Here is a 26,492-nt window from a genome sequence, read left to right on the forward strand (position 1 = left end):
TGCACTTCAGTGCTGATTTAAATGTAAATGCATAATTAAAAGCAAATTAATTCTATGCTTGCAACTGGTTACTAAATAATTAAAATTTTTGTATGAATTATATATACGACTGTAAATATTTTTCAACGGCTACTTAAGATGAAGGGCCACCTTATCCTTTTAACCCTGAAGTAAATGGACACTGAGAGAGTTGAAATAATTGCTGATTCTAATCACCCATCTTAGATAAGTTTGCTGCACCCAAATAAGGAAAACTTTGATGTGAAACCAAGTCTTGGTTCCGGATCAGTTTCCATTATGAAACAGAATTTTCTGCCTCTTTATTTTCTGTAAACAACCTCACTTGTGATTCGTGAAAATTCCCACATTGAAAAATCTTATACAGTGGATAAAACTCTGATAACAATTGACCAAAATATTCCATTGTTTTACTCTGAAAAAACTTTCTCTTAAAATTGTGGAAATTCTTAAATTCTGCAATAATTTGTAAGCTAGTTCTTGAAAAGAACGACATCCGCATTCAGGCTAAATTTAAGAGTTTGCACAGTTCTGTATAATTGTAAATTTCAAGATCAAATGGTCTTACAGACTAAGGATAGGTAGGATTTTGGACCATCTATATTGAAAGTCCTTGACTTACATTTTAAGCAAAAAAAATGTTATCACATCTTCCCACTGGTAGTTAAGAAATCAAACAACCATTAATATGTAGCTAAGAATAAGTTTATCCCAGCATTCATATTGACATCCTCCACTTCTTCAAAGGGCGTGTGCTCTGTCAATAAAAATAACGACTTTCATTTTAACACTGCAGCTTAGATTTCCAGAATGCTGGAGCACATCTTGTTTCTGTTACCAATTTTCTGAATGAATAGTACCAGCCAAATGCATAGCACTGGTATCTGTTTTATTTTTGAAGCGCTATTTTGAACATTTCTTGAGTGACAGCAGACTTTGCCATCTGCGTTCATACGTTTCTACATTTTAATATGCGTATAATCATTCCAGAGTGATCGGAACAGTTTGAAATGTGACATGAAGAGCCAAGAAGCTATTCTTCCAATAGAATGCACTTAACGCATTTTATAATCATGAGAAAGAGATAATTCACACAGCTGACCTCGAAAATCCAACTCGATTGTAAAATCCAGGTCACGCTGCAATAGAAATAAATTAGGTTTCAGTATGTGGGATCATGATAATCTGCAAATTATGCAAAAATATACAAACAATAATTCTGGACAAAATTAACTTCCTATTTTAAGTTACAAAATGTTCCAATCTATGAGACCCACGTTGCATTGTTGATTCATATCTCAGAACTAACCTGGACTTGAATCTCAATATATTTCAAGGTTATTTCTCAAGGATCTTGTCACAAGATGGCACACGCACATTATTTGGTACACGCTGGTGCACATTTCCCTAATGAATCGTACAAATTCATTTTTCATAGCGATGCAAACTAAGTTAATGTTAGAGATTTAAAAAGATTCAGCATTAAGATTTGCCCCGCGGGGCACAACAGACAACACTGCATGAAAATACGAAGAACCAGATAGCTTATCTTGAGGAGCAGTGTGTATGCTAAACCAAAGTAAACTGATAATCTCCCCTATTCATGACTTTAAGAAGTAATTATAGCTAGATTTATTTTACTCCATCACCGCTCAACCCCACAGGATTGTGGCGTAAAGGGTTTGCATTTTGTGTTCATATGAAAATCTGTCTGTTGCTGCTGTAACCTGACTCTTGCCATTCAGTGAGGTTAAATGCTTTGAGTGATTGGCTGTTTGATTTCCTGATCCTTTGGGAAAGAGAAGCCCAGGAAAGAATTAAACGTATTTTCATGTTGAAGGGTTTTCACAGGTATATATTTTGGCTTTCAATTAGAATATTGAAAAACAATAACGGGATCCAGTCGACTATGAGACAGGAAGCATCACATAGTCTTCATAGGATGTTTTACATCTTGTTCACCTCAAGAATTTATACTAAATATGCACCAAAGCAAGTGAATAGCCATACAGCTATAACACATACAGAATTTGGAAAGAGAATTGCATTGTTTTACATTAGTTAGACATTACTCAGAATAAGGCCAGTGGCTTAAATAAAAGCACGACAATGTTTGTGGCTTGTCTGCACTTAATTCAAAGTTACTGTGAGAAACGGGTAGTGCTGTTGTTTTTATTTAGCTGCGACTTGCTTTCAAATCCAACTCAGATTGATGAGAAGAAATTATTGTGGTTTTGTTGCCTGGCAAATTTTGAAATTAATTGAGGGCTCACCCCAGTGCTGAGTGGAGGTAGCACAGAACTATCTACAAATCAACACACACAGCTGCTAACTTGACAGTCTTGCTCAATGAGGCCACAAGAGAGATTAGAGTTGAAATTCAGACCCATATATTGACACTGATCATGTCGGCCTCTAATAAGAGTGACTTTTTATAACTGTGCAGTGTCAAAGTCGTGACACGGAACATTGACCAGAATTTACGCACTTCAGTGAAGGAAATGAACAGAAAAAATATCTTTTATGCAATTGAGGTTGAAACACATTATATATATTACTTATCAGATGACAAAGGTAGAAAATATTGTGCTCTATTCCCTGCACTGGCACCCCTCACCTTTATCAGCATAGTAATATAACAACTACAGCTTTCAGGTGAGGTATAAGGTTTCTGGAAGTTCAAGAACAGGTGCGAAGAGCAACAGTAACGGAGGGAAGAAGCTTTTTAACTGTAATTTGGGGAGGCGGGTCAGATTTCGAGGGATGGTTCAAATGAAAAGACTGAAAATGGAATGAGCTGCGTCTCTAGCAAGGCAACTTGTACTGAGAGGAAATGATAAGGTAGAAAACCCAGGAGCTCCAGCAGGTGAGTAAAGAAGTGTTCACAACAGAAACACCATGAAGCAAAAGTGGAGAATTAGCTGAGGTAGAAGCACAACCAGAAAACGAGTAGGATTAAGGAAAAGAGAGATTGATTGACAGGCTGTGCTAAAATCAGCTAAGGAGCAGAGAGGAAGACAGTTGTCTGGAAGAGAGGCAGAGCATGTCAGTCAGCCTGGCGCAGTGGTAACGCTATCGCCTCTGAGTCAGAAGGTTGTGGGTTCAAGCTCACGTCAGGACTTTGAATCACATAGTCTGACACTCCAATACAGTGTTGTAGTGGTGGCGGTTGCATAGTCGGACTTGCCTTCCTTTGGATGAGACATTAAACCAAGGTCTGATTTGCCTCTTCAAAAAAGAGAATGGAGTTTCTATTGGTGTCCTGACCAACAGTCCCCAAAATAAAATTGGTCACTCACGTCATGGCTGTTTGTGGGATTTTGCTGTTCACAACTGGCTTCCACATTTTCGCCCACAAAATAAATAATCAATCTATCTTATAGCACATCCTGTGAAACGCTTTGAACCATTTCAACAACCTGATAAGACGCAATATCAAATGCAAGGATTATTATAAGAGTGAGCAGGATATTGAAGGTCCCAAGCTGAACTGAATCATATGGTAAGTGGGTTAGGGACACAGTTGAGAGAGCAGTAAAGACATTGGAGTTCACAGAGCCAAGGGCACAAAGCTGAATTGCAAAATATGTTTCAAGTCAGAATGTCAAGGTACAAAAGCCTAACTGTAACCATTAGGGTAAAGACACAGCAGTAACAGGCAAAGAGAATATTTGAGTGACCAGCGGGCAAACAGAGCATAGTGATGAAACATGCAATTGAGAGCACGATGTGTGAACATTGGATTAGGCTACATCTTCATAAGATTGGCTTTGGTTCTTCTGAGCCAAGCAGAATTATGTTTGATGTTGCTGCTAGTTATATTCACAATAAATGTCAAGTGGCAGCTTAATTGGTTTCTGTTCAGCTAACATGTAATGTGAATGCTTAACGCATCTTTGTGGTAATAACATGCAATATGGATGTTTTATGTAGCACAATATTGAAATTGACCTGGTTGACAGTGTGAGGATTGGATTTTAACGCAATGACTTACATTTGTTGCACACTGGAACAAGGAGCAATAGTGGCAGAAAACCACTTTGAAACCACAGAATGGATCAAACCACAGAATGGATCAAATTGATCCAAAAAGAGTATGTTCATTAGAAGATCTAAAAGTCGAAGGTAAAAAGTGAACCCTTTCATATGAAGGATGCAATTGGGTAGTTTTAATTTCAGAATACCTTTACTAATGTAATATATGAATAAAAATTGCACGTGCAAGAAAAATCCTACTTGTGAATTGGAATTAATTCAGTGTGATAAAAATGTCAAGTCCATTGCTGTCACTGAAATGAAGTGTGACCCATTTGTGCTGCATGAAAACAGCCATATGGTTCAAAACCACTGTACTTATGCCTAGAAATGTATGATTTTCACAGTTTTCAATTGCATTTGTGCACAGGTCAGTTCTTCAAAGGATGAATGGCGCATAAATAAAAGAAGGAATGAGTATTTTTAAAATGCCTTAACACGTCAGAGAGTTTTCAAAGTCAGTAACAAGTAATTCCTGTCAAGTGTGGTTATAAAGTATTGAATAAGAACATTGGTATTCCCAATCCTGTCTACTGTTGCACCTCTATCCTGATTAAAATCAACATAAATCAAGGATTGCACCAAAGATCATCTTGATCTGTATGGCTCAGCAACATGTAAGTCATTGCATTTAATGCTGACCCATTAACAGACTGTAAAGTTACTTAACTTAGAAATATAAGAAAATGAATCAGAACATGCTCCAGTCTTGTTTGCCTTAGGAGCAGCTATTTAGTTTTGTTTTCATTTTTTATATAAATCTATATATATATATTTGTGTTTCATTATTGATAATATTGATCAAGCAGCAAAAGACATAAAAGCAAACTTTCAAATTCCGCCTAGTTATACAGAAAAAGAAACATAAAAATTAAAATTTATTAGGCATCTGCCATTTCATTTCTACACTTGGCAGATCAATGTTGCGTAAACTGGTCTCTACATCATAACAAATCACATAGATAATTCCTGTTTAATGAATCAGTAAACATACACATGACGAATGCAAATGATAATCACAGTAGCAGCACAAAACAAATGGAAATACTGTACTTTTTTTATTAGTAAACAAATTAACCAATGGATCAATCATTCTATTATGTAGAACTAATATTAAAAATGACATTAAACCACGTTTGAAATATATGAGCTTTATATCTGGGTTGAAGTTTATGAATTGACTTACATTGTTTTTTGCATTGGGTTTCATAGCTATAGATCCATATATCTCTTCTCCTCGTTTTACAGTCAAATAATCTTCTAAGTAAAATACTGTTTGTTTCCAGTGTGTATATGGTGCATCAGGGGCTAGAGAGAAAAATAATAAGATGTCAAAAATACTTAAGCTTCAGCTACAGACATTAACAATTTTAAAATAAAACTATCATTTTATGTTTCACAGCCTCAAACATGTTTTGCTTGGATAAATCCTCTGAATCCACAGATGACTTGAAAACAATAGACTTTATTACAATCAATTTACTTATAGTGCCTTTATTCATATGGGATCGCAAGCTGCTGAATTTTGTAGTCACTTGTGATACCATTGTAACAATTACAAAGTGTCTGAGCAAAAACACCTCGTCATTTTGATACCCGTGCAGCTAATAAATCAAGTATCAGTATCAATAAAAAAATAGTCGATTTCAATATTTAACTGGGAAGATCATTGGAACACAAAGTATAAATGGGTTCAAGCAACAACTCAGTGCGGAGAGACAAGGGAGAGAAGGTGGATAGATGTAGCTGAAAATCTAAAGCGATAGATGGCCTTTTCTAGGTCCAAATAATTGCTATGTTCAATGTGTCTAGTTGTGTCTATTATAATTATAATTGGAGTTGCTTTCAGTTTAGTTGACTCGGAGGTCTATGATGCACCAATTTGTTACTGTGGCTGCAAGTAATGACTGATAACCGGAGTGTATCATTACATCCCATAGGAACATTGGGATCAGGAAGTATATTGTATGAGAGTGGTGTAGGTTCCTATTACCACTAGTACTTAATATTAGCGGCTCTTGTCATGAATCAGTACATGTTAGACCTTCATGTCACAAATGTAGGTGAGGACACTGCAGAGATAAGCCTTTCACGCTGCTTCTGACTGAAAGACAAGAATTTACCTTTGGTTAGAATGTCCTTTGTAAAGTATACTCTCTATTCCCTCATCTCTGGTGACATGAGCCACTTGTAAATTAGGAGTATTTTAAACCTGTTTCAAATTATTGTTTAAATAGCATGCATGACCTTCAATATTAATTCATGAGAACAATGACTATGTGTCTTATTTATTTTAATCAGATCTTTTCCCTCTATTGATTGTTTTAGTTGGTTTTCTTGTATTCTAGTGCGGTATATAATGCGCATTCTTGTTGTTGTTGTGAAGCACTTTGAGACATCTCAACGATGTGATAAGGCGCTATAGCCCTACTCGGGTCCTATCCCTGTCTGCTCAGCGCCTTGGGACGTCCTCCTGACGTGAAAGGCACTTTACAAATGCAATATTGTATTGTATATCAAATGCAAGGATTATTATTAATAAATCTGGATCATTTTTACATATAAGTTTTAAAAAAATTAATATCAAAGTTATACAATGAGACCCAACCATTCACTTTATCTGTTCCAGATTGCACTAGAACCATTTGCTTAAAAAAAATAAGCGATTGAGTTACCTGTAGAAAATCCAGTTTTCTTGTGACACTTTGTAAATTCAATGTTAAAATATGCAACCAGAGCATGTATGTACTCATTTCGCTGGACTTGAAGACAGAACCCAGAGGTAAATGACAGGTCTTCAGTCTTCACATTGTAGATATCCACTTCCTGGATGACAAAATATTCCTTCAATAACCTCCAAAGATATTTTAAAAGCACTCAATTCAAAAATATAAAGAGCCAGCTTATTAATATTTATGCCAAACATAAACTGTTAAATGGTTATTCAAATATTGCGAGCTCAGTACATTGAGAAAAGTATTCAATTAATCATAAAGTAGCAAAGGAACAAGCAAACAACATGTGTAGGAAATTCATTGGCTGTTCCTATGAACAAACTACTCGTTAAACAGTTGCAAAACAAGCAGCTGAAGGATCACTTTTTCTCCCCGAGGTCCTGAAGATAATGGAACTAGATGTACCAAATGATTTAACAATATTGGGACAGAGAATGTTAAGTGCTCCAATTAGTTTAACGTAATCTCCTAGACTGCAAAAAGGTAGCAGAATAACTTTATTCAAAGAGCCAGATGTCTGAAACTTCTCATAATCCAAGCCTTGAGATCATTGTTTTAAGGTTGTATAGAATTTTGGATAATTTTTATACTCGGTCTTACTTTGGAAGCCATTTGCTGCTTAAGAAAACAAAACCCAGCTTCAAAATAAGATTGAATTTAAGAATTATCCAATATTCTGTACAATCTTAAATTTAAAACCATGCTTTTAGGACGTGGGTTACTCCAGGGCTCGGGAGTGCTTCAAGAATGGTGAGTAATCTACATTGTTTCTTTGTGGGCAGTTGTGTTAATGTAATATCTCTCAAGATTTGGGGCATTTATCAGTTATTACCCAAGGTGTATCCTTCTGTAGTTTGCTCCAAAAATATTTGGCAATTTATTCGGTGCAAGTGCGTACACTCAGGTTACCCTAACTGCTGGATGTGAATGGCAACCATGCTGGAATCTATCTTTCATTATAAATTTATGTGCACAGCGGGCATAATGTTGGAAGTGAAATCTGCTGGAGCAATAATAATCCAAAGGTCAGAAGCCACTTCAAACAAACGTGGTTTATGTGTCCTAAGTGCTGTTCTGTCCACAAGGCAGACAAAATGGAGACAAATCGGTGATTGTGAAACATAACGAATGCCCTCTTGGGTGAAGCTATTGCTACTAACAGCAATTGTTCATGTCAAGAACTTCATGTCAGCTGTAGTTTAAGGCTAAAATACTGCACGAACTCATAAAACATTAACTTAAAGGCGGTGGTACAGATACAGATCTAAAATGTGGCATTTTTTTTATGTCTCCCAGACTACCTTCAAGAATTGGAGCACTAAAGGATATCCCACCAAGTGTAAGGTCACTGTTTAATTCAGCTCTAATGGAAGTGAGTTTTGAAACTTCATCTGAAAGCCTGTGTAGGTAACGCAAAAAGATAGCAATAACACAGAGAATTATGCTATTGTGGTTCCAAAACTCTTCCATTTGCTGTTGCAAATTGTCTGAACAGTTGCACAAATAATAATAATCCTTTACTTTGATATAGCGCCTTATCACGTCTTCGAGACATCTCAAAGCGCTTCAAGGAATATACTGGAAAGTGCACTGATTGTATAATTCGTGGGTGAAACATACAGTCAATTCACTTCACAATATATTCTGTGAAGCTCTTTGAGACGCCTTGAAGATGTCTCAAAGTCATAATGGAATTAATGGCTTACCAAGGTAACCACAAGGTGATCTACCTCGCCTTTCAATTAAGCAAGCTAATAGTCAGGGTAAGATATCAACAGTCCTTTTTCTTCATTAGTGCTTTGAGAGAAATCCTGGCTGAGATGTTTGTAATTGACGTATTCCTAATTATAAACTGAATGCCTGTGGATATATGCATATCACTGAGCACATCAAGTAGGAGTGCTTTCAAAAATGAAACGTTTTAAAAATATACTGATACTGCTGACATTACAGCTGTCGGGGTTCTTACGAATTTCTCTTCAAAACTGATTTGCTAAAGTATAGTGTTATTGTCTCACAATATTTTGCAATATAGCTCTGGTATCCATCCCACAGCTGCCTCAAAATTAGTTTTCTTCAAGATAGAAAAAGAAGATTCTGTATTGAAAATATTTATTCTAATACCAAATATCGCAAGGAAGAGACCTGGGTTGGGCAAGTTTCCTTACTCCCCAAGCCTCTGTTTACCTAGCAGTAAGTAGGTACCCAGTTGTTAGTCGATTGGTGGATCGCTTGTCCGGGGGTAATAATTCCTTAAAAAAAACTAGTAAATTGGTCACTCAATCCATGACTGTTTGTAGGACACTGCTGTGCACAATTGGCTGCCTCGTTTCACCCACAAAATATAGTAAATTCACTTTACAGTGTATTCTGTGAAGCGATTTGAGACATCTTGAAGATGTGATAAGGCACTATAACAAATGCAAGGATTATTATTATTATTTAGATTTCAGGGGAGGTGAGAATCCAACTTTGATACACTGCATCTTTGAAATAAAATACACAAAATCTTTCTTCAGAAAAAGGTAAAATAGTATTATTTGACAGAAGAGCATAGCCAAACCTTAACTAGACAAGCATTGGTCACAACTTGTTTGGGATCCACAATGTCTACCAAGGGTTCCTTCATGGCAACGTTTCTGATACATGTCATATCAAAGCCATAAACATTTTCCCACCCTGATGAGAATAAAACATAGGAACATTAGTGGAAGTTACATATCTTTTTAGGAGATGGCAGAGCGCCACGCACTGGAGTACACGCACCAGGTGTCATGGAACGGTGAGGTCCCACCATTACGTGGTTCTTCAGATTCAAGTTTGGTTCAAGCTTGCTTCCTTCAAGACCCTCCTCCTTGACCACACCTTTGGTCACCCTCCAACACCTACTCTCCCTGTCCTCCACCCCTCCTGATCCCAATCTCCTGCTCGGGTCCAAATCCCTTATTGTCCAGCTCCTTGGGAGGTCCTCCTGACGTGAAAAAAGCTAAACAAATGCAATTTATTGTTGTTGTTCATTTTTCTCCATCCCATCCCTGTTCCATGTCTTCTACTGTTTGCCCAAGATCACATCCTTCCATACCACCTAATTGTTGTCTCTGATGGATTTTGGCAGAGGCCAGTGGTAGCAAGTACTACAACATCTGTCCACTGCATCACAACCAATGCTCAAACCACAGCTGGATTCAAACCCTCAAAACAATCAAGGATCACATAAAAAAAACACAGAATGCATAAACATTCAAAAGCGATCTTACAGTGTATTTTGAAGTCCTTGTATTGTCGATCTTCGATGGCTATGATGTACAATGTAGCCCGGTCTGGGAACATAAGCCCTCCAGGTTTCTGTTGATGAATTTTGGGGAAATGGGTCTCGTAATCTATTCACCTGATAAAGATATCACATTTTGAACTGCACATACAAAAGAAATCAGACTTTGCATGCATTTATTGTTCTTTGCCCCAATTTCACATCAGGGTTTGTTTCCTGATGGATCTGGGTAACTCAGTGCAATGCCACCTGATAGCACTGTCAGTTTCAATTACGGCAGCTGTCACTCAAGGAAGAATCTGTTTATATTCCAAACTTGTCTGCTTTTCTCTACACTTACATAGTTAGACGGGTTTTTCACCCAGGAACTCAATAGGTTGGTTTTATCTGTAATAAAATTAGAAAATGAGTAACTATCCCCCTTCAGATATTTTAATATGCGGTGCACCTACCAGCCATTTATCTCGTGCAAAGATAACTGTGTTAAGCATGGATTCATAGAAAAGGCAGTAACCCATCCATTCACTGATTATGATGTCCACTTTATCCACTGGCAGTTCAACTTCCTCCACTTTACCCTTAAATATTGTGATTACTGTAAAACAGTCCAGAGACATCTCACAAAATAATTGGGAAAGAATTCAACAGATGGATTTGGTTTTAATATGCAATGAATTTCTTTTAATCATGCAAGAATATGTTACTAACTGCTAAACATGGTCATAGTGGCAAACTGTTCATTGCATAATCATTTCCTCTTAAAAAATTATCAAAACGAGTCAGATTTTTGTTTTATGCTGTAAAAACAAAGATCTGTTTCTGTGTATAATTTTGTGGATGAACCGGACAATATAAACGTTCCCACACCCACCCCTTCCCCATTAACATTTAATTTTGCGAGATTAAAAAATCCCTCATTTTAAATCAAGCCAAGTGCATTCTAGATTTTTTTTATATTGATCATTTTGACAGAGTAGTTGACTGTTTGATAGAATATGATTTATAATACATCTTAAAATGTTCTTACTATGATCCAAGTGGTTTGCTTTGATAATCTTTTCTGAATAGTCCGAGATGCTTGAACACTCAATCTGCAGAAATATAACAAGGAGAATATAAAGGAATGCTATGCTCTAAATATGCCAGTGCATTTGCCAACCTCTCTTACCATCAACCAATTCTCTCTGCACTTTGAAAATAATTGCTTTCACTATAGTCACTCACACCAAACCAATATGCTTTAAAATCTGTCACTGTCAAAATGTAAAAATTATCACAGCTGTGAGTAAATCGCTCACAAGCTCTTTGTCTCTGCTCTGTGCAATCACCCTATGATTGGTGGTTTATACATGAAGCTGGAGGAGTGATGAGAGAGAGAGATAAAGCGAGATAGTATGAAAGACAGAGACAACACTGAGAAAATGCTTCAAATATCCTTCATGTGACGTTTGTGAATTATAATAACATTCTGAATAAATAATAATAATCCTTGCCTTTTATATAGCATCTTCCACTCCGGGAGGACGTCTCAAAGTGCTTCACAGGATTCAAACTGTAAAGTGCAGTGACTGTTCCTTCTATACATGAATACAGCAGCCTTGAGTGTGCACTTGTCCTTTGTGATTTAGCATTTATAGGGAAGAAATGTGTCCGATGTAATGTGATTAACCCCCAATCAAGTTATATCACTAATATCAAGTTATCTTGTTCAATTGCTTTTCCCGTTTTATTTTTGTAATGTTTATTACTTCTTAAAGAACATTTTATTTTTGGAAACAATATGTTGATTTGACTTTTATAAAGGTAAACTGTCTTTTCGTTCTGAAAATATATCTTATTTGTTTTCCTCCATCCCATTTCTTCTTCAAGGGCATTTCTGACAAGGCAACTATTCCTAGCCCTCTGTTGCATCTATTGATTGACTTGGCCAAGATTCCAATATCAATTAGTTCACTCTATCAAGAAGTGCTTGTTTGAACCAGTGTCCCATTACTCCACACCACAGACTACCTACGCATCAGCACAAATCATGAGATTTTACTTCCAATCATTCTATTCACCAGAAGTCGCCACAACATTTTAGGGGGGGAAATAATTTTTTTTCCCCAAAGAGAGTGTATGGAGATCTGGAAATGAATCACTCAAGACTTGTCATGGATTTATCTTAAAATCCCCATTGGCGTATGCGCAAGTGTTTCATCTGTTCTTTGTTCAAGGAATGGGACATAGTGCACTGGGATCAAAGTGGGGAGGTAGGCAAACATTTTACTAAAACTCAATAACCGCACTCCAACAATGTCAGACTCTTGACAGGAATGTGGGAGGAGGCTATTAGGAACAGGAGCAGGCCATTCAGCCCCTTGAGCCTGTTCCGTCATTCCATAAGATCATGGCTGATCTGTACCTCGACTCCAATTACCCGGACTTGCCCCATATCCCTTAATACTCTGACCTAACAAAAATCTAACCACCTCAGTTTTGAAAATTTTAATGGATCCACCAAGGTATTGCAACCTTGACGAACATTCAGATTGCAGATTTACCTAAGGGGTGGATACAATCAGTATTGACCAAAGCATCCTCTAGGAGGCTTTTGTATCTGTGCAAATGGCTATGATCTGGTCCACCATGTCCTTTCTCCATAGTTAGGCGAGAAGGACCAGAGTCTAAATTTAGAAGGAAACAGATGAGAGGAAGGTAAAAACTTGGGTTTAATCATTGGAAAATCTAATAAATACATTCAATATTAGAGAGGTGATTATGTATTCAATGTCTTAATAATTTCTCATTCATGCGAGAAAATTAGCTTTGTTTTTAGTGTGCACAATTTACGATAGAGAGCCTGCAATTTGCATATTTTATGTCCTATCAAGTGGCTAACGTTTCATTCTTTTGTCAACGAGGATACACTTGTGAAAAATTAGTTTTTGGACCTGTTTAAGCTCTCGGTGAGAGTGAGTCTATTTAGAGAAGTGTGCATGTTTTCCTAAAATGCTTGGTTAAGGTTTTGAAATGTTTTTAATGGGGTGTTGGGGGGCATAAAGAACGAGTGGAAATTCATGTGGAGTATAAACATGGGCATCATCTGGTTGGATTGAATGGCTTGTTTCCATGCTATACGTTTTTTGCAAAATATACTGTTTGGAAAATTATTTTAATGCACTATAGTATAATTGATGTTGGAAGGCACAGCACATTAGCTGATACAAAAAATGTAGGTGAACGTTTTTCATCTCTAAAGTACTTTAAAACATAAGCCTTTCCCATAGTTGCTGACTTGATAGCAAAACAATATAATAACCTCATCTTATTGATTATTCTGCAGCTATGCCATATAAACAAACAGAATTCTTACTTTGTACATTGAAATTGGAAAATAATGGTGAAGGCAGTGAGGGAAAATGAAAGATGTGTTTTATCAATATGTTGGGGGCAAAAAAAAATAAATTGTTTTATTTATAGTGAGGCAAATGTAGGCGTGATTCAGTTGCCTTTCATTTATGTAGTATCATCCATTAGTCCATCTTGTATTCATACAAAACACCTACAGATTGTACCACCCACAGTCTAACTCATAAGGGGTCATCTTTTAACTGTGATTGTTTTTAACGGGCTAAAGGAATGATGTGGGTAGTTCTGTAGAGTAGCTCTTCATGAAGATTCAAAGCATGGAATCATCTCTATAATTCTCTACATAGTTAATTCCTCCTACACAAGAGGAGAGGCATTAAGCAGAGGATTGGAAAATGAGCAGGTGAGTAAACCACTCCAGTGCCTTTTCTAAGCAGCTGGACCGGGAAAGGACAAGGTCAAAGGAATATTGAACGACCATAGAAAGTGGTCAGGATTTATTTTTCTTCTGGGTTCATTATTATCCTGCAATAATAGACTGCCTTAGATGGCTTGATCATGGAGTTTGATCAAGCTATTTGATGAAGAATTACCACTTGGACAATTTATCACAGAGTAATTAGTGTTTGTAAAGCTACACTTCAGCACTTTTGTGAGAAGTGGAAAGGAAGAAAAGAATAGATTGGCACAAACCTTTCAAATGCACTCTCCTAATTTTGTTGAAAGCTGAATAGCTCACTTAAGTACTCGGTCAGTTTACAGTGGATAAATGCAAAATACAAAACACCTACCCCATATACTTTCTTGGCTCCTGCTCTAGCTGCAAACATTGCTAGGATTCCTGTCCCGCTTCCCACATCCAGCACTGTTTTGTCCTTGAACACATGTTTGTTGTGGTACATGGAGCTCCTGTATGTTAAAGTTCGAATTTCGTCTTTTAACATTTCCTGTGATCAGAAAATGAAGAGTTGATATTAACAACACCAACAACTTGCACTTATAGAGCACCCTCCACGCAGTGTAGCATCTCAGAGCGCTTGACAACAACTGAATGTTTTCCTTTTTCTGTCATATTTTGATAAAGCAGCAAATTGAATTAGATCCAAAAAGGAAGGAATCTTCTTGATTTGAGAATGTAGGTTGATTCTGTTAACACTAGCCCTGGTAAGATGTTTATGCTAAAATAATCTAACAAGGAGTTTGGAATTGCAGAAATCTTTTAAACTCAACTACCTATAATTTTCAAAACGCCTGTACCGATGAATAAAACTGAGCAGATATCACTGTATTGTGAAAGATTATTGCTTTAAAGGACTGTGCAGTGAAATGTTCTCTCTCTTATTTCTCTCTTTTATTGAACAACAAGAGGGTGAGCAATGATCATGAGAAATATACCAACCATTTCAATTGCTAGTTTACAGTGACCAGCATTGAAATCCATGTCAATCAGCACAAGGCAGACACTTAAACCTAACTTGAAATTGCTCTCCTTTACACCAATTGCAAGTTTGAACTTGTTATCAAGGGATTTATAATGGCAAATGAAAGTCTGCAACTGACATTTGCCTGCCGCTATAGATAATAATAATAATCCTTGACATAGCACCTTATCACATTTGTAGGAGAGCTTCACAGAATGTACTGTAAAGTGGATTGACTGTGTATTTGGTGGGTGAAACATGGCAGCCGATTGCGCACAGCAGTGTCCCCAAACAGTCATTGATTGAGTGAGCACATTTTGGGGGGGGGGGGCGGGAATATTACCCTCAGAAAGCGATCTGCCAATTGACAAGCAATCGGGTTCCTACTCTACAAGGTAAACAGAGGGGTGTGGAGTAAGGAAACTTGCCTAAGGCTTCGCCCCGTCCGGGAATCGAATATAGATATTCTATAAAAGGAAAAGAAAGTCCTTTCACAAAAAATACTCTGTCTAAACTTCTGTTGTGCTAATATTACACTGTTATGTCAACATGCTATTTTTCACTTTAATAATCAGTGGCATTAATAGAAAATATGTACAAGTAGAAATACAACTTCTGGTAAATGGATTGCAGGGTGGTTTAGTGATAGCAGCTGAAGGTAAACTTAGCAAATAGATGTGATAGGATTGCATCAGTATGAGCCCCAATTTTAACAAAGATATAACCTCTGCTGAGCTGGAACAATTTGATGATCACATCTCCCACTTCACCCTTTTACACAATCAGCTCAACGCGTTTCCTGCTGCTAGAACTAACAGATTCAGCATTCAGGTCAGATTTTACATTAACAATACTGCAATGCTATTAACATGTAATGGCTCTCTCCTACGGTCCACATAGCACTTGCTTTTGTGCACGCTCTGAAGCCTGAATCTGCAGTAGGAGGTCTGATTCTATGCTTTGCTGGTCAGCACCCCGAGGAGTGAGTGACTTTGACGTTTTCTCGTTCACCTTGAAATGAAATAAGGCTGAGAGTCATTACCTTCAAGAGGTGGGAGAACTGAGGGGAGGGGAAATTACTAATGATTTGGGAGCCCATTGAATGCTATAACTTGATGGTGGTTCAGATGCCTTTATTACACAGACATCACCGACAAAATTTACGAATTGTACAAACTGTTCCACTGCATTGTGTCCTCATCATAGATTTATTTTCTGAATAATGGCTCTTATAATTATCTGCAAAATTTGCTGCATTCAATCACATGGGTATGGGGAAATGGGACTGAAAGGAGCCTAGACAGATATGATGGGCCAAATGGCCTCCTTCAGTGCAGTAAATTTCTATGATTCTATTCTTCATTTTGTTTCAAGAAATACCTCCTGTTTGTCCTACAATTTGTAATCTTGAACCTGTGCCCTCTTATTGACGTGTCTGACATGTTAACTATTTCTTTGCAACAGATGATGAAATTGCCCAGAGGTGCAAGAGAGGTTGTAGAAGCTATGTGGGAGCAATATTCAAGTTTTGAATTGAACTGAGAATTAAGAGATTTTTGAAAACTGCTACTATCTATCAGAATGTAGTAATCCTTGATATTGGTCCAAAATCTTTTTTCGAGAGCATACTGTACTAACGCTATGTGTGAAGATTTGTGAGTGAAGTGAAACTAGGCAATGCAACCCCAGCCAAACAATGACAGTACTACATAGGCTTCATGGGAGGGAGAACGTCACAGTATTAAAGAAATGCTCTTTGCTTTTCTATTTTAGCACAGAAGATAAGCCAAAATAATCATTCTCATTACAAATGGCAGAGTGGTGTGAAAAATGAGTGTTTCATAACTGTTTGGATATATCATCTTAAATCTGATATGAAACGTTGCTTTTTTTCATTGCAACGGTACATTTTGATGCATATTACGCAATTATGTTGCATGGCTGCAAATAAGCACCAAAAGATATTCCACACTTTTCAGGAAATTTAAAGTTACAATCTGTCTTTGTCTGCACACAATCTACATGCAAATCAGGTTAGCAAAAAATGCCTGAAGTCAGCCAAGATTGCCTAACGAACAACATCTAACAACATTAATAACATCCATTCGCTTAACGGATTTGTTTCATAAAGGCAAATATTAATGGGAATTGAGTGCAAACAGAAGACAAGAAAAAGCAGAAGCCTGGTGTGTCAATCACTTAAAGTGAAGTAAACATCCTGCCTAAATGATCTGTTTCTGGCAGTAAAATCAGCTGTCAAATGCACAACAGATTCTTGCATTGACCCTGCAAATACTGGAAACGTTAAGCAGTTTTCAATTGTGGAATTTAGCATTTAAGTTCCGCTGTTTGAAACGTAATTGACAGTCCAGCAATCCTCTGCAATAGAATCCTAACATTAAATTGAATGAGATGGGAGGATGAGCATATATAACGTGGTTTTAACTATTTAAGGATCAATAAAATGTAAGCAAAGACAAGGTTAATATTCAGAACGAATTAATTGAGTAATTGTTCTGCAAGTGTTAGATAAACAAAACGTTTATATGTACATAGCTACTTTCAGTAACTTCAATATAATAACACTGTAATTTTGCAATTCAATAGCAATAAAAATAGTGAGCAGTGCATTTATCTCTGAAAATACAGTTGAAGTCAGAAAGCTTTATCTACAACATTCACTACTTATTTCAATTGCAACCTGACATTAGGTGATGGGTGGGAAAGCTATTTGTCTCAACTGACTGAAAGACAAAGTTGTAAATGATTTAGTTACAACACATGGGTATCTTTATCTGGGTATGTGTGTGCATTGAAATCAATTATTTTAATGCTGGGTCAACTGGAAAAAAGACATGAAGTGAATAAATCTACTGTATTATTTTCATGGAAACTTAATAAACCTAGTATGATGATAACGGGTTCTTCGAGAATTGAAGTCCCACAAAAAAAAACATTGCTAAATCGGTTAACAATGATTCTAATAAAACTGCAGAAGAAATTAATTTTATTCCATCCTAAAAATACTCAGAATGGCGCAAGGAGAATACGCAAGCAACAACTTGCATTCATATATCGCCATTCATACATTAGAATACATTAGAATATACAGCACAGAAACAGGCCATTCGGCCCAACTAGTCTATGCCGGTGTTTATGCTCCGCATGAGCCTCCTCCTGCCCTTCCTCAACTAAGCCTTCAAGCATAACCTTCTATTCCTTTCTCCCTCATGTACCTATCGAGCTTTCCCTTAAATACATGTATGCTATTTGCTATTCATGTGGGACACTGTCTCGGAGCTCTTAACTGTGGAGCCTAGGAGGGTTAGGGGGTGACCGTAAGCATTGGTCAAAGAGAAAGATCTTCAGTCAAAGAGGGGAAGGAGGGGGTAAGGCAGAGGGAATGGAGGAGGGCATTCCAAAGCTTTGAGGAGTAGTGGCTGAAAGCAAGGCCACCGACTGTTGAAGCGGAGGGGAGCAACAAGAGCCAATGGGTTACTACACTACCACCAGACTGAGGGGGAGGGCAGAGAAGAAATAGCCTTCAAAAAGCTTCATCACTGAAATGTGGATGTTGTACAAAATATTGCAAATATGTTCATGATACTTGGTGCAGATCTTTTTCCAGAGAAAGTATGATTTGGTGAAAGCATATTTAGGATTAAATTAGCTCTTTTAGAACACAAAAGGGAAAAGTGCTGAATACACTGGAAGGTGGGGGAATTCAATACCTTTTCACTCTCCCCCCACCCTCATTGCTTGTGTCCTTTTCTACTAGATATCAAATACTGATTTGCAGCTGCATTTTCAATGCAGCGCTTAATAATTACATGTCTGAGTGGAAAATTAGCTCTGTCATTTTACTAACTTAAATATAATTGCTGTTACCAACATATGAAGCAGCTTGCAAAATGTGTGTGCTTGAGTTGGCATAGTAGATCGTTTATTTTTGATCAGCCAGGTGTCTAACACATGCAGAAACCTGTTGTTATTACAGTGCTTAAGAGAATCCAAACCAAACTGAGAGTTCCACATAAGCAGGGTCCAAATCCCTGACTGTCCAGCGCCTAGGGACGTCCTCCCGATGTGAAAGGTGCCACACAATGTAATTTTGTATTGTATTGTAAGCATGCAACCTACTTATCGAGATTTCTCTTTGCCTAGAAGCCAGAGGGTGACTCACTTAATTCCATAAAACAGTAGGTGTAGGTTGGCAAGAGTCCAGGCTTGGGGTATTGCTGGTGTTTACCGAAGTAAAACCACATAGGTTGCCATTGCAAAATCTGCCTGATGAGCTTCCCACTGCTTGTCCAACTAGGACCACTCTATCCATTAGGACTTCGGCTTGCTGGGTTAACAGGAGCCAAGTGCCCCCAATTGCCATCTATCTCTTCAAGTCCTTCTGACAATCCAGGCTGGCTGGTCTGTCATCAACACCGTCTTGAGTACTGCAGACCTGTCTGGCTCAGGAACCAGACTACCAAAAATACATCCCGATATTCTATTGACAAGCACATCATGCTGGAGCCAGCTCAGCCCCATTGAGACCCCGCTATCTACCACTTAAACCTGGGAGAATGGGATATAAGATATTTAAACGATCATTTTCCCCAATAGCGTCAAAGAAAAATCCATACCTCGTGAATGCCAAAATGAGCATATGAATCAAAGTAGTAATCTTTTGAAGTCATTTCGTCCGGAGTCAAGAATTTTGATATTTTCCCTCGTCCTGGACAGTCGGCCTGCACATCTGTGAGCTGCGTGTTTTGGATGCATTGAACTGGCTGTGTGAGAGCCACAGGCTCATCTGGTTGGGAAGGGCCACTGGGGGTTACCTGGTTAAAAATCACAAGTAATTTCACACAATAATTCATATAGAGATATCTGTAGGTTTATTAAGCAGTGGAGTAAGGCTAGAGATATTTACACTTCACATTATAAAATAAAAATAGAAGTCACTGGGAATGCTCAGCAGGTCAGGCAGCATCTATGGAGAGAGGAAAGTGAGCTAATGTTTCCTGACCTGCTGAGTGTTCTCAGCGGCTTCTGTTTTTATTTCAGATTTCCAGCATCTGCAGTATTTTGCCTTTTGTTTATTGTTTACACTTTACATTAATTGTTCTTACACAGATCAGTCATTGACAGAACAAAACACAATGTACCGCCAAACTTGGATTGACTGTTTATCATTTTTAGATACTTAATTGGGATGGAGTTCCAGAGGGTGGGGGCAGAGAGGCTGAAGGCCTGCCTGCCAATGGTGGGGTGGGGGCGAGGCAGGGGACATGGGGGCAAGGCATGAAGATGGATCTAAAAGTAAAAAAAATTCAGGATGACATATTTGCAGCTTGGAAAAAATAAGAAAGGAACGTTTTGGAGAGCTAATTTATAATTACCTCAAATTACATGCGCTGTTATAACACTGAAACAGGTAATTTGTCCCAACTGTTCTATACTGGCATTTAGACTCCACATGACCTCCACTATGCCTAATCCCTCTTCCGCATCCCTCTATTCCTTTCTCCCTCCTGCCTGCAATTTTTCTACTGCCAAAGTCAAAAATGTAACAAGTGGAGACTGAAAAGCATGCAGATATTGCTGAGGTCACACATTTATGGGGAGCAGATAATAACCCAACTGAAATGTTCCATAAATAAAACAAGTGTTTTCTTTAGTTTATAAACATCTGCTCTGTGAATGAGTGATAATTCCCACCATTTGAATCTAGTTTGTTTGTGTGTCATGAAACCACATAATCAACCAATGATTACAATAATTGATACATTATAAAATTACATTTGTAAAGCGCCGTTCACAACGGGAGGACGTCCCAAGGCACTGAACAGTCAAAGATTAGGACCCGAGCGGGGGTGGAGGAGGTTGGGAGTGGGAGAGTAATTGCTATTCCCTTCAATGTGCAATTCTGAAAGGACAGAAGAGAACAAGTTACAAGATTCCAGAATGCAAGGGATATAAATCTATCTGCAGGAATGGTTGGCATGCTAGTGGGGGTACTGGAAACTCTAAAACAGTAACAGCATAGAAGGTTCATGTAAGCTATTTTAGTGACTGAGATTGAGCCCTCTGCAGCTGTTATCGTTCCTGAAGTTGCTCCATCTGTTAAGGTTTGTAGCATTACCTAATCCATTTATTGTCTTATCCAATGGATCACACACCCACAAATGGAGAGTCAATGTTGCATTCTCCAGTATGAAGTGCTTTCCTCTGCTTATGCTTGAAGGTAACCTCTATAAGCCTTGGTTGGTCACATTTCCTATTTTTACCTATTGTGTCAGAATATAAAGTCTGGTTCATCATCTCTGGTAAAACTACACAAGCCACGTATAGCCAAATATTAGGGAACAATTTAATTGGCTTCCATTTAAATTGCCCTTTAATTATCACAGTCTGATGACTGAATACTGTCCAAATAGAACCATGGAAATGTATAACATAAAAGAAGACCATAGGCATTGTTTATATGCTGATGCTTTGAAAAAGCAATTAAATCGGTCCCACTTACCTGCCTTTCCCCACTACCACCGGCAAATTACTCCTTGTTAGTTATCTCTTTATTTCCCTCTTGAATGCTAACATTGACCTTGACCACTGCATCCAGTCAGGCATTCGACTTCCTCTTTATGTAAAAACGAATCTACCGATCTCCTCTTTTGCTCTTTTGCTAATTATCTTAAATTGATGCCCTCAGCACTTTTCTATCAGTATAATGCAAGCTTCGCATTCCTTGTCTTGTGATCTTACTATCAGTACCAACATTCAACTCAGGGATGAAGATCAGAATTTTGAAGGCACAATATGATCTTTTTTGTAAAAGATTTTTGAGTCTTAGTACTTTAGCATTCCCAATCGTGTAAAACACATGAAGAAAATACCTAAAAATATTTTCATATACAATCTTACTGCATTAGAACAACAATTACAAGCACTTATATAGCGCCCTCCACACAGGGTTATATTTCAGAGTGCATCATTTATCACTCATAGCTTGAAGGACTGATGGCTTCCCACCTGGCTCCTGTTAGCTCTGCAAGCCAAAGCCCTAACTAGCAAGTGATTAACTAGGCATGCAGCAGGAACTTTATCAGATAGCGCTTTCAATGGCAAGCTGGTTGAACTCCAGCAGGGCTTCCAACACACTCTCTGGGGTCCATACGCTTTGGCTCTTGCCAACCTGTGGCTAGTACTATCCAGAATAAGCAGTGTGAGTCCCTCCAGGAAGAAAATACACATTCTGTTCCAGACATGGGCAAATTTCCATATGTAGATGCCAAACATATGTGAAACGCAGTCTGGCTTGGATATTCTTAAGCATTTTGATGGGTTTCTGGATGTGTCATAACTGGCGAACCATCACTCTTGGGTATATGAACATACCATATGTATAGAATATAGAATATGTATAGTTTCTAATGGATCTATGTCATTTATGTGATGTGTATGTTTCATGATATGTATGTTAGAGAATACATTGTATTCATTCTTATCCATGTAGCCAACAGTTGTATGCAGACTTGTAGGTTAAAGTATCTCAAAATGACTTTTTTTCCAAATGACCAGTTGAGTACTGGATGTGAAACCAGAGGTTCTATACAACAACAACAACAACAAGATTCCATTTATAGAGCGCCTTTCACGTCAGGAGGACGTCCCAATACAATGGACGTCCATATATACAATCTATATGGATCTATACAGACCTTTGTCTTTTCAAGATCAATGTGTACCACGTGTATAACATATTTTCTTTGGTAAAGAGGTAAGTGGGGTTGCCTTATGGCTGAAATTGCTCTCAAGAAATAGGTAGATTTGCTGCAATTCAAGACAATCACTGAAGTGCAGACTTGTTTTATTAAAGAGCATATTTTTAAAACCATGCTTACAAAGGGGACCTCAGTCTGAATGTCTATCTAATGTCTGATTTACCGTAGGGTTAATGCACACTCTTCTTCCCAGGATTAATTTAGTCAATCGTTTAGTATTACACAGAAATAATAGGTAATGAAATACACCTACCATGTGTTGGAATGGTGGTGGGTTATCAGTGGTCATTTAAAATATTGTTTCAACATTTTGTGTAAGGGTAATGTGTGATATGAGAAATCTACATTACCGCAATATTAATTTCATTTTGTTTTACAAGCTCTCTACCAAATTAAATATGTTAAACATGTTAGCTGAATATAATTTTCTCTTAGTCACACATCCTTATTCCTGTAGCTCAGTGGTTAGAGCACTCGCCTCACAAATGGGAGACCTGGGTTCGATTCCCGGCAGGGTGAAACCTTGGGCAAGGTTACTCCACACGCCTGATAATAATCCTTCAAAAATATATCAAATGCAAAGGTTCTATCTCCATTGTAGTAATACCTCATTAGCCACTTAATAAATTGTGAATTGTAAAACATTGAAGAGAATATACAGTCACAAAACATACAGTCAATTTACTTTATAGTATACTCTGTGAAGCACGTTGAGATGTCTCAATAACATCTGATAAAGAGCTATAATATATTGCAAGGATTATTATATTTTCACATTTCAATAATAATCCCTCCAAAACTAAAAACAATAATTAAATTGGTCATTTTCAATCTACGACTGTTTGTGGGACATTGCTGTGCGCAATTGGCTGCCGCGTTCGCCACAAATATACAGTCAATTCACTTTACAGTGTGTTCTGTGAAGCGCTTTGGGACGTCCTCCCGACGTGAAAAGCGCTATATCAAATGCAAGGATTATTATTATTATTATTATTAGGAAATGCAAAATCCTTTTTACTTATATCATTACATTTCTCCCCATGGACTTCAGATCTATTGAAGATAAGGATACAAACTCAAAATGATTAGAGTAAAGGAAGGAATTCTAATCAAATGGATGTTCAATCGAATCATGGTTCACGAATCATGGAAAAAAAAACTCAACCCAAAAAATGCATTGCATTTCTTGACCCCCCCAAAAACGACAATATTGACGCTTTTGATAATGAAAAGAAACTTAAAATGTTTTTGGAGTTGGTAATGTTAAAACAGAGGAAATAGTTCCTTGTGCATTCAAGAACACATTAGATAGAATTCTGTATACAACAATAATAATAATCCTTGCATTTGATATAGCGTTTTGCACGTCTTCTCGACGTCTCAAAGTGCTTCACAGAATAGATTGTAAAGTGAATTGACTGCATATTTGTGGGTGAAATGCAGCAGCCAATTGCACACAGCAATGTCCACAAACAGTCATGGTTTGAAAATGATCAATGTATTATTGTTTTGTTTTGCAGGGATTATTATTAGGCTCTGTGTGGAGTAAGGAAACTTGCCCAAGGTTTCGCCCTCTGCCTGGATTGAACCCAGGTCTCTCGCTTGCAAGGCGAGTGCTCTAACCACTGAGCTACAGGACTCCACAATATAATATAATATATAGTCTGAGACATGACATGTCATGCAAATGATGGTAGAAGGTGAAATGGATGGACTTGGTCTTCTTTTGCCTTCCTAATTCTTATGTTCTTACACGTTATGTATCTACCATCCATAACCCGCAAGAACTGAACGAGTAACTGGGTGATTTTGTCACTCAAAGCAGTGGTCTTTCAGCCCACAGTTAACAAGCTGAACCGGCGAAGGGGAAAAAAAAACACGCGTGCATTTTATCCTCAAAGTTATCGATGATGCTGTTGAAAGCCAAGACGAATCTAAATGTATTCGCGCGCATTTACATAAAGGAATAATATGGGTCACACTTTCTGAAGGAAAGCCATCAATTTTGTACCTTCTACACTTTGGTAATAAATTCGCCCAATCCATTTTCCTTTCCCATTATCCTGCCTATAAATGTGATGCCTTAAAGACTCCAAAACCGCCGCCGCTAATAATAGCCACACGAAGTCCTAGATTCCTGAGCAGTCAGCAAATCAGCGTTTCAGTCTGGGGATCAAATACTTCATTTTACGTTTACAAAGTGGTATCACTGTCAGAGTGCTCGCACACTGTAGTATCTCTTAGTTATTTTGTAGTGTTTCTCGTGAAATCTACTCCCCTCTGTTCTCACCCACACAGACACCCACACACACACAGACACCCACACACACAGATACCCCCCCACCCACGCACACACACACAGACACCCACACACACACACAGACACCCCCTCCCCACACACACACAGATCCCCCCCCCCACACACACACACAGACACCCCCCCCCACACACACACACAGATTCCCCCCCCCCACACACACACAGACTCCCCCCCCACACACACACACACAGACAGCCCCCCCAACACACATACACCCACACACACAGATACCCCCCCCCCACCCACACACGCACACACAGACACCCCCCTCCCCAACACACACACACAGAGATACCCCCCCCCCACACACACAGAGACACCCCCCCACACACACACACAGACACCCCCCTCCCCAACACACACACACACAGATACCCCCCACACACACACACACACAGACACCCACACACACACACAGAGACTCACACACATTGCATTTTACCAGTTATTTATCCAAAAATAGTGTTTCCTCTCCACTCCTCGTCGTGTTACTCAGGGCAGTGGTTGGCAGCTGTTCTCTCCAGCACTCTGGACAGCGATACTAATGTGTTTCATTGCATCACAGAAATTTTAGGGTGTGTTTCCTAAACATATGCCTCATTTGAACAATGTATCTTCAACCTTTACTTTAAACCTGGAGAGATTTCTATAATATGTATATATATATATATAGATAGATATATAAACACACACACACTTTTTTTTAAACACTTGTATAACTAGTGTAGGAAAATGGTGCGAACTATTCCAGGAACATGCAATTGAGGGAAATAGCAGTCAGCAATGGGAATATACTGTATCGACACCACAAGAATAGGAGGGAGGGGAACACCACACACACACACACAACATACACACACACACACACACACAACACATACACACACAACACACACACACACACACACAACACACACAAACATAACACACAAAACACACACACACAACACACACACACAACACACACACACAACACACACACACACAACACACACACAACACACACACATACACACAACACACACAAACATAACACACAAAACACACACACACAACACACACACACAACACACACACACACACACAAAACATACACACACAACACACAGACATAAACACAAAACACACACACAACACACAACACACAGACATAACACACAAAACACACACAAAACACACACAACACAAAACACAACACACACAAAGGCAACACACAGCACGAATGGGACTGACAAGAAGACTTCACAGAGATCTCCCAGTGCCAGTGCCAGTGCGCTGCTTCAGGATGGGATCTCTCTCTCTCTCTCTCTCTCCCCCTCCCCAACCCCTCCCCAACCCCCAAAATAAATTGGGTTGAGATGATTTCCTTACCTCAACAGCCTCAGTTTCCGCCATTTTCGCTGCACGCCGGAGCAGGCACCGGGACGAGTGTTTAGTTCCCATAAGATATTGCAGAGGAGAGGGTGTGGGGTCACTCCTGGAAATGGCAAAGGGTTGAAATCAATGGGAAATGTCCACCTCTCCCTCTCTCCCTCTCTCTCTCTCCCTCTCTCCACTGTT

General features: G+C 38.4%; 1 protein-coding gene across 1 annotated transcript in view; it reads right to left on the reverse strand.

Moving 5' to 3' along the window:
- Positions 1-413: 413 nt before the first annotated feature.
- LOC121849200 (protein arginine N-methyltransferase 8-like) overlaps positions 414-26,492 on the reverse strand; it is a 26,097-nt gene continuing 18 nt past the window's right edge. The window contains exons 1-10 of the mRNA XM_042335325.1: positions 26,304-26,492; positions 19,469-19,666; positions 14,202-14,357; positions 11,087-11,150; positions 10,512-10,654; positions 10,046-10,133; positions 9,352-9,467; positions 6,729-6,879; positions 5,240-5,361; positions 414-1,157 (exon numbers count right to left, since the gene is read on the reverse strand). The exon at positions 26,304-26,492 is cut by the window's right edge and continues 18 nt beyond it. Coding sequence (XP_042191259.1) covers positions 1,074-1,157; positions 5,240-5,361; positions 6,729-6,879; positions 9,352-9,467; positions 10,046-10,133; positions 10,512-10,654; positions 11,087-11,150; positions 14,202-14,357; positions 19,469-19,666; positions 26,304-26,375 — 1,194 coding nt within the window. The 5' untranslated portion in view covers positions 26,376-26,492 and the 3' untranslated portion in view covers positions 414-1,073. The remainder of the gene's footprint in view (positions 1,158-5,239; positions 5,362-6,728; positions 6,880-9,351; positions 9,468-10,045; positions 10,134-10,511; positions 10,655-11,086; positions 11,151-14,201; positions 14,358-19,468; positions 19,667-26,303) is intronic.

Source organism: Callorhinchus milii, unplaced genomic scaffold, assembly GCF_018977255.1.
Source record: "Callorhinchus milii isolate IMCB2004 unplaced genomic scaffold, IMCB_Cmil_1.0 Scaffold5, whole genome shotgun sequence".
Classification (NCBI taxonomy): domain Eukaryota; kingdom Metazoa; phylum Chordata; class Chondrichthyes; order Chimaeriformes; family Callorhinchidae; genus Callorhinchus; species Callorhinchus milii.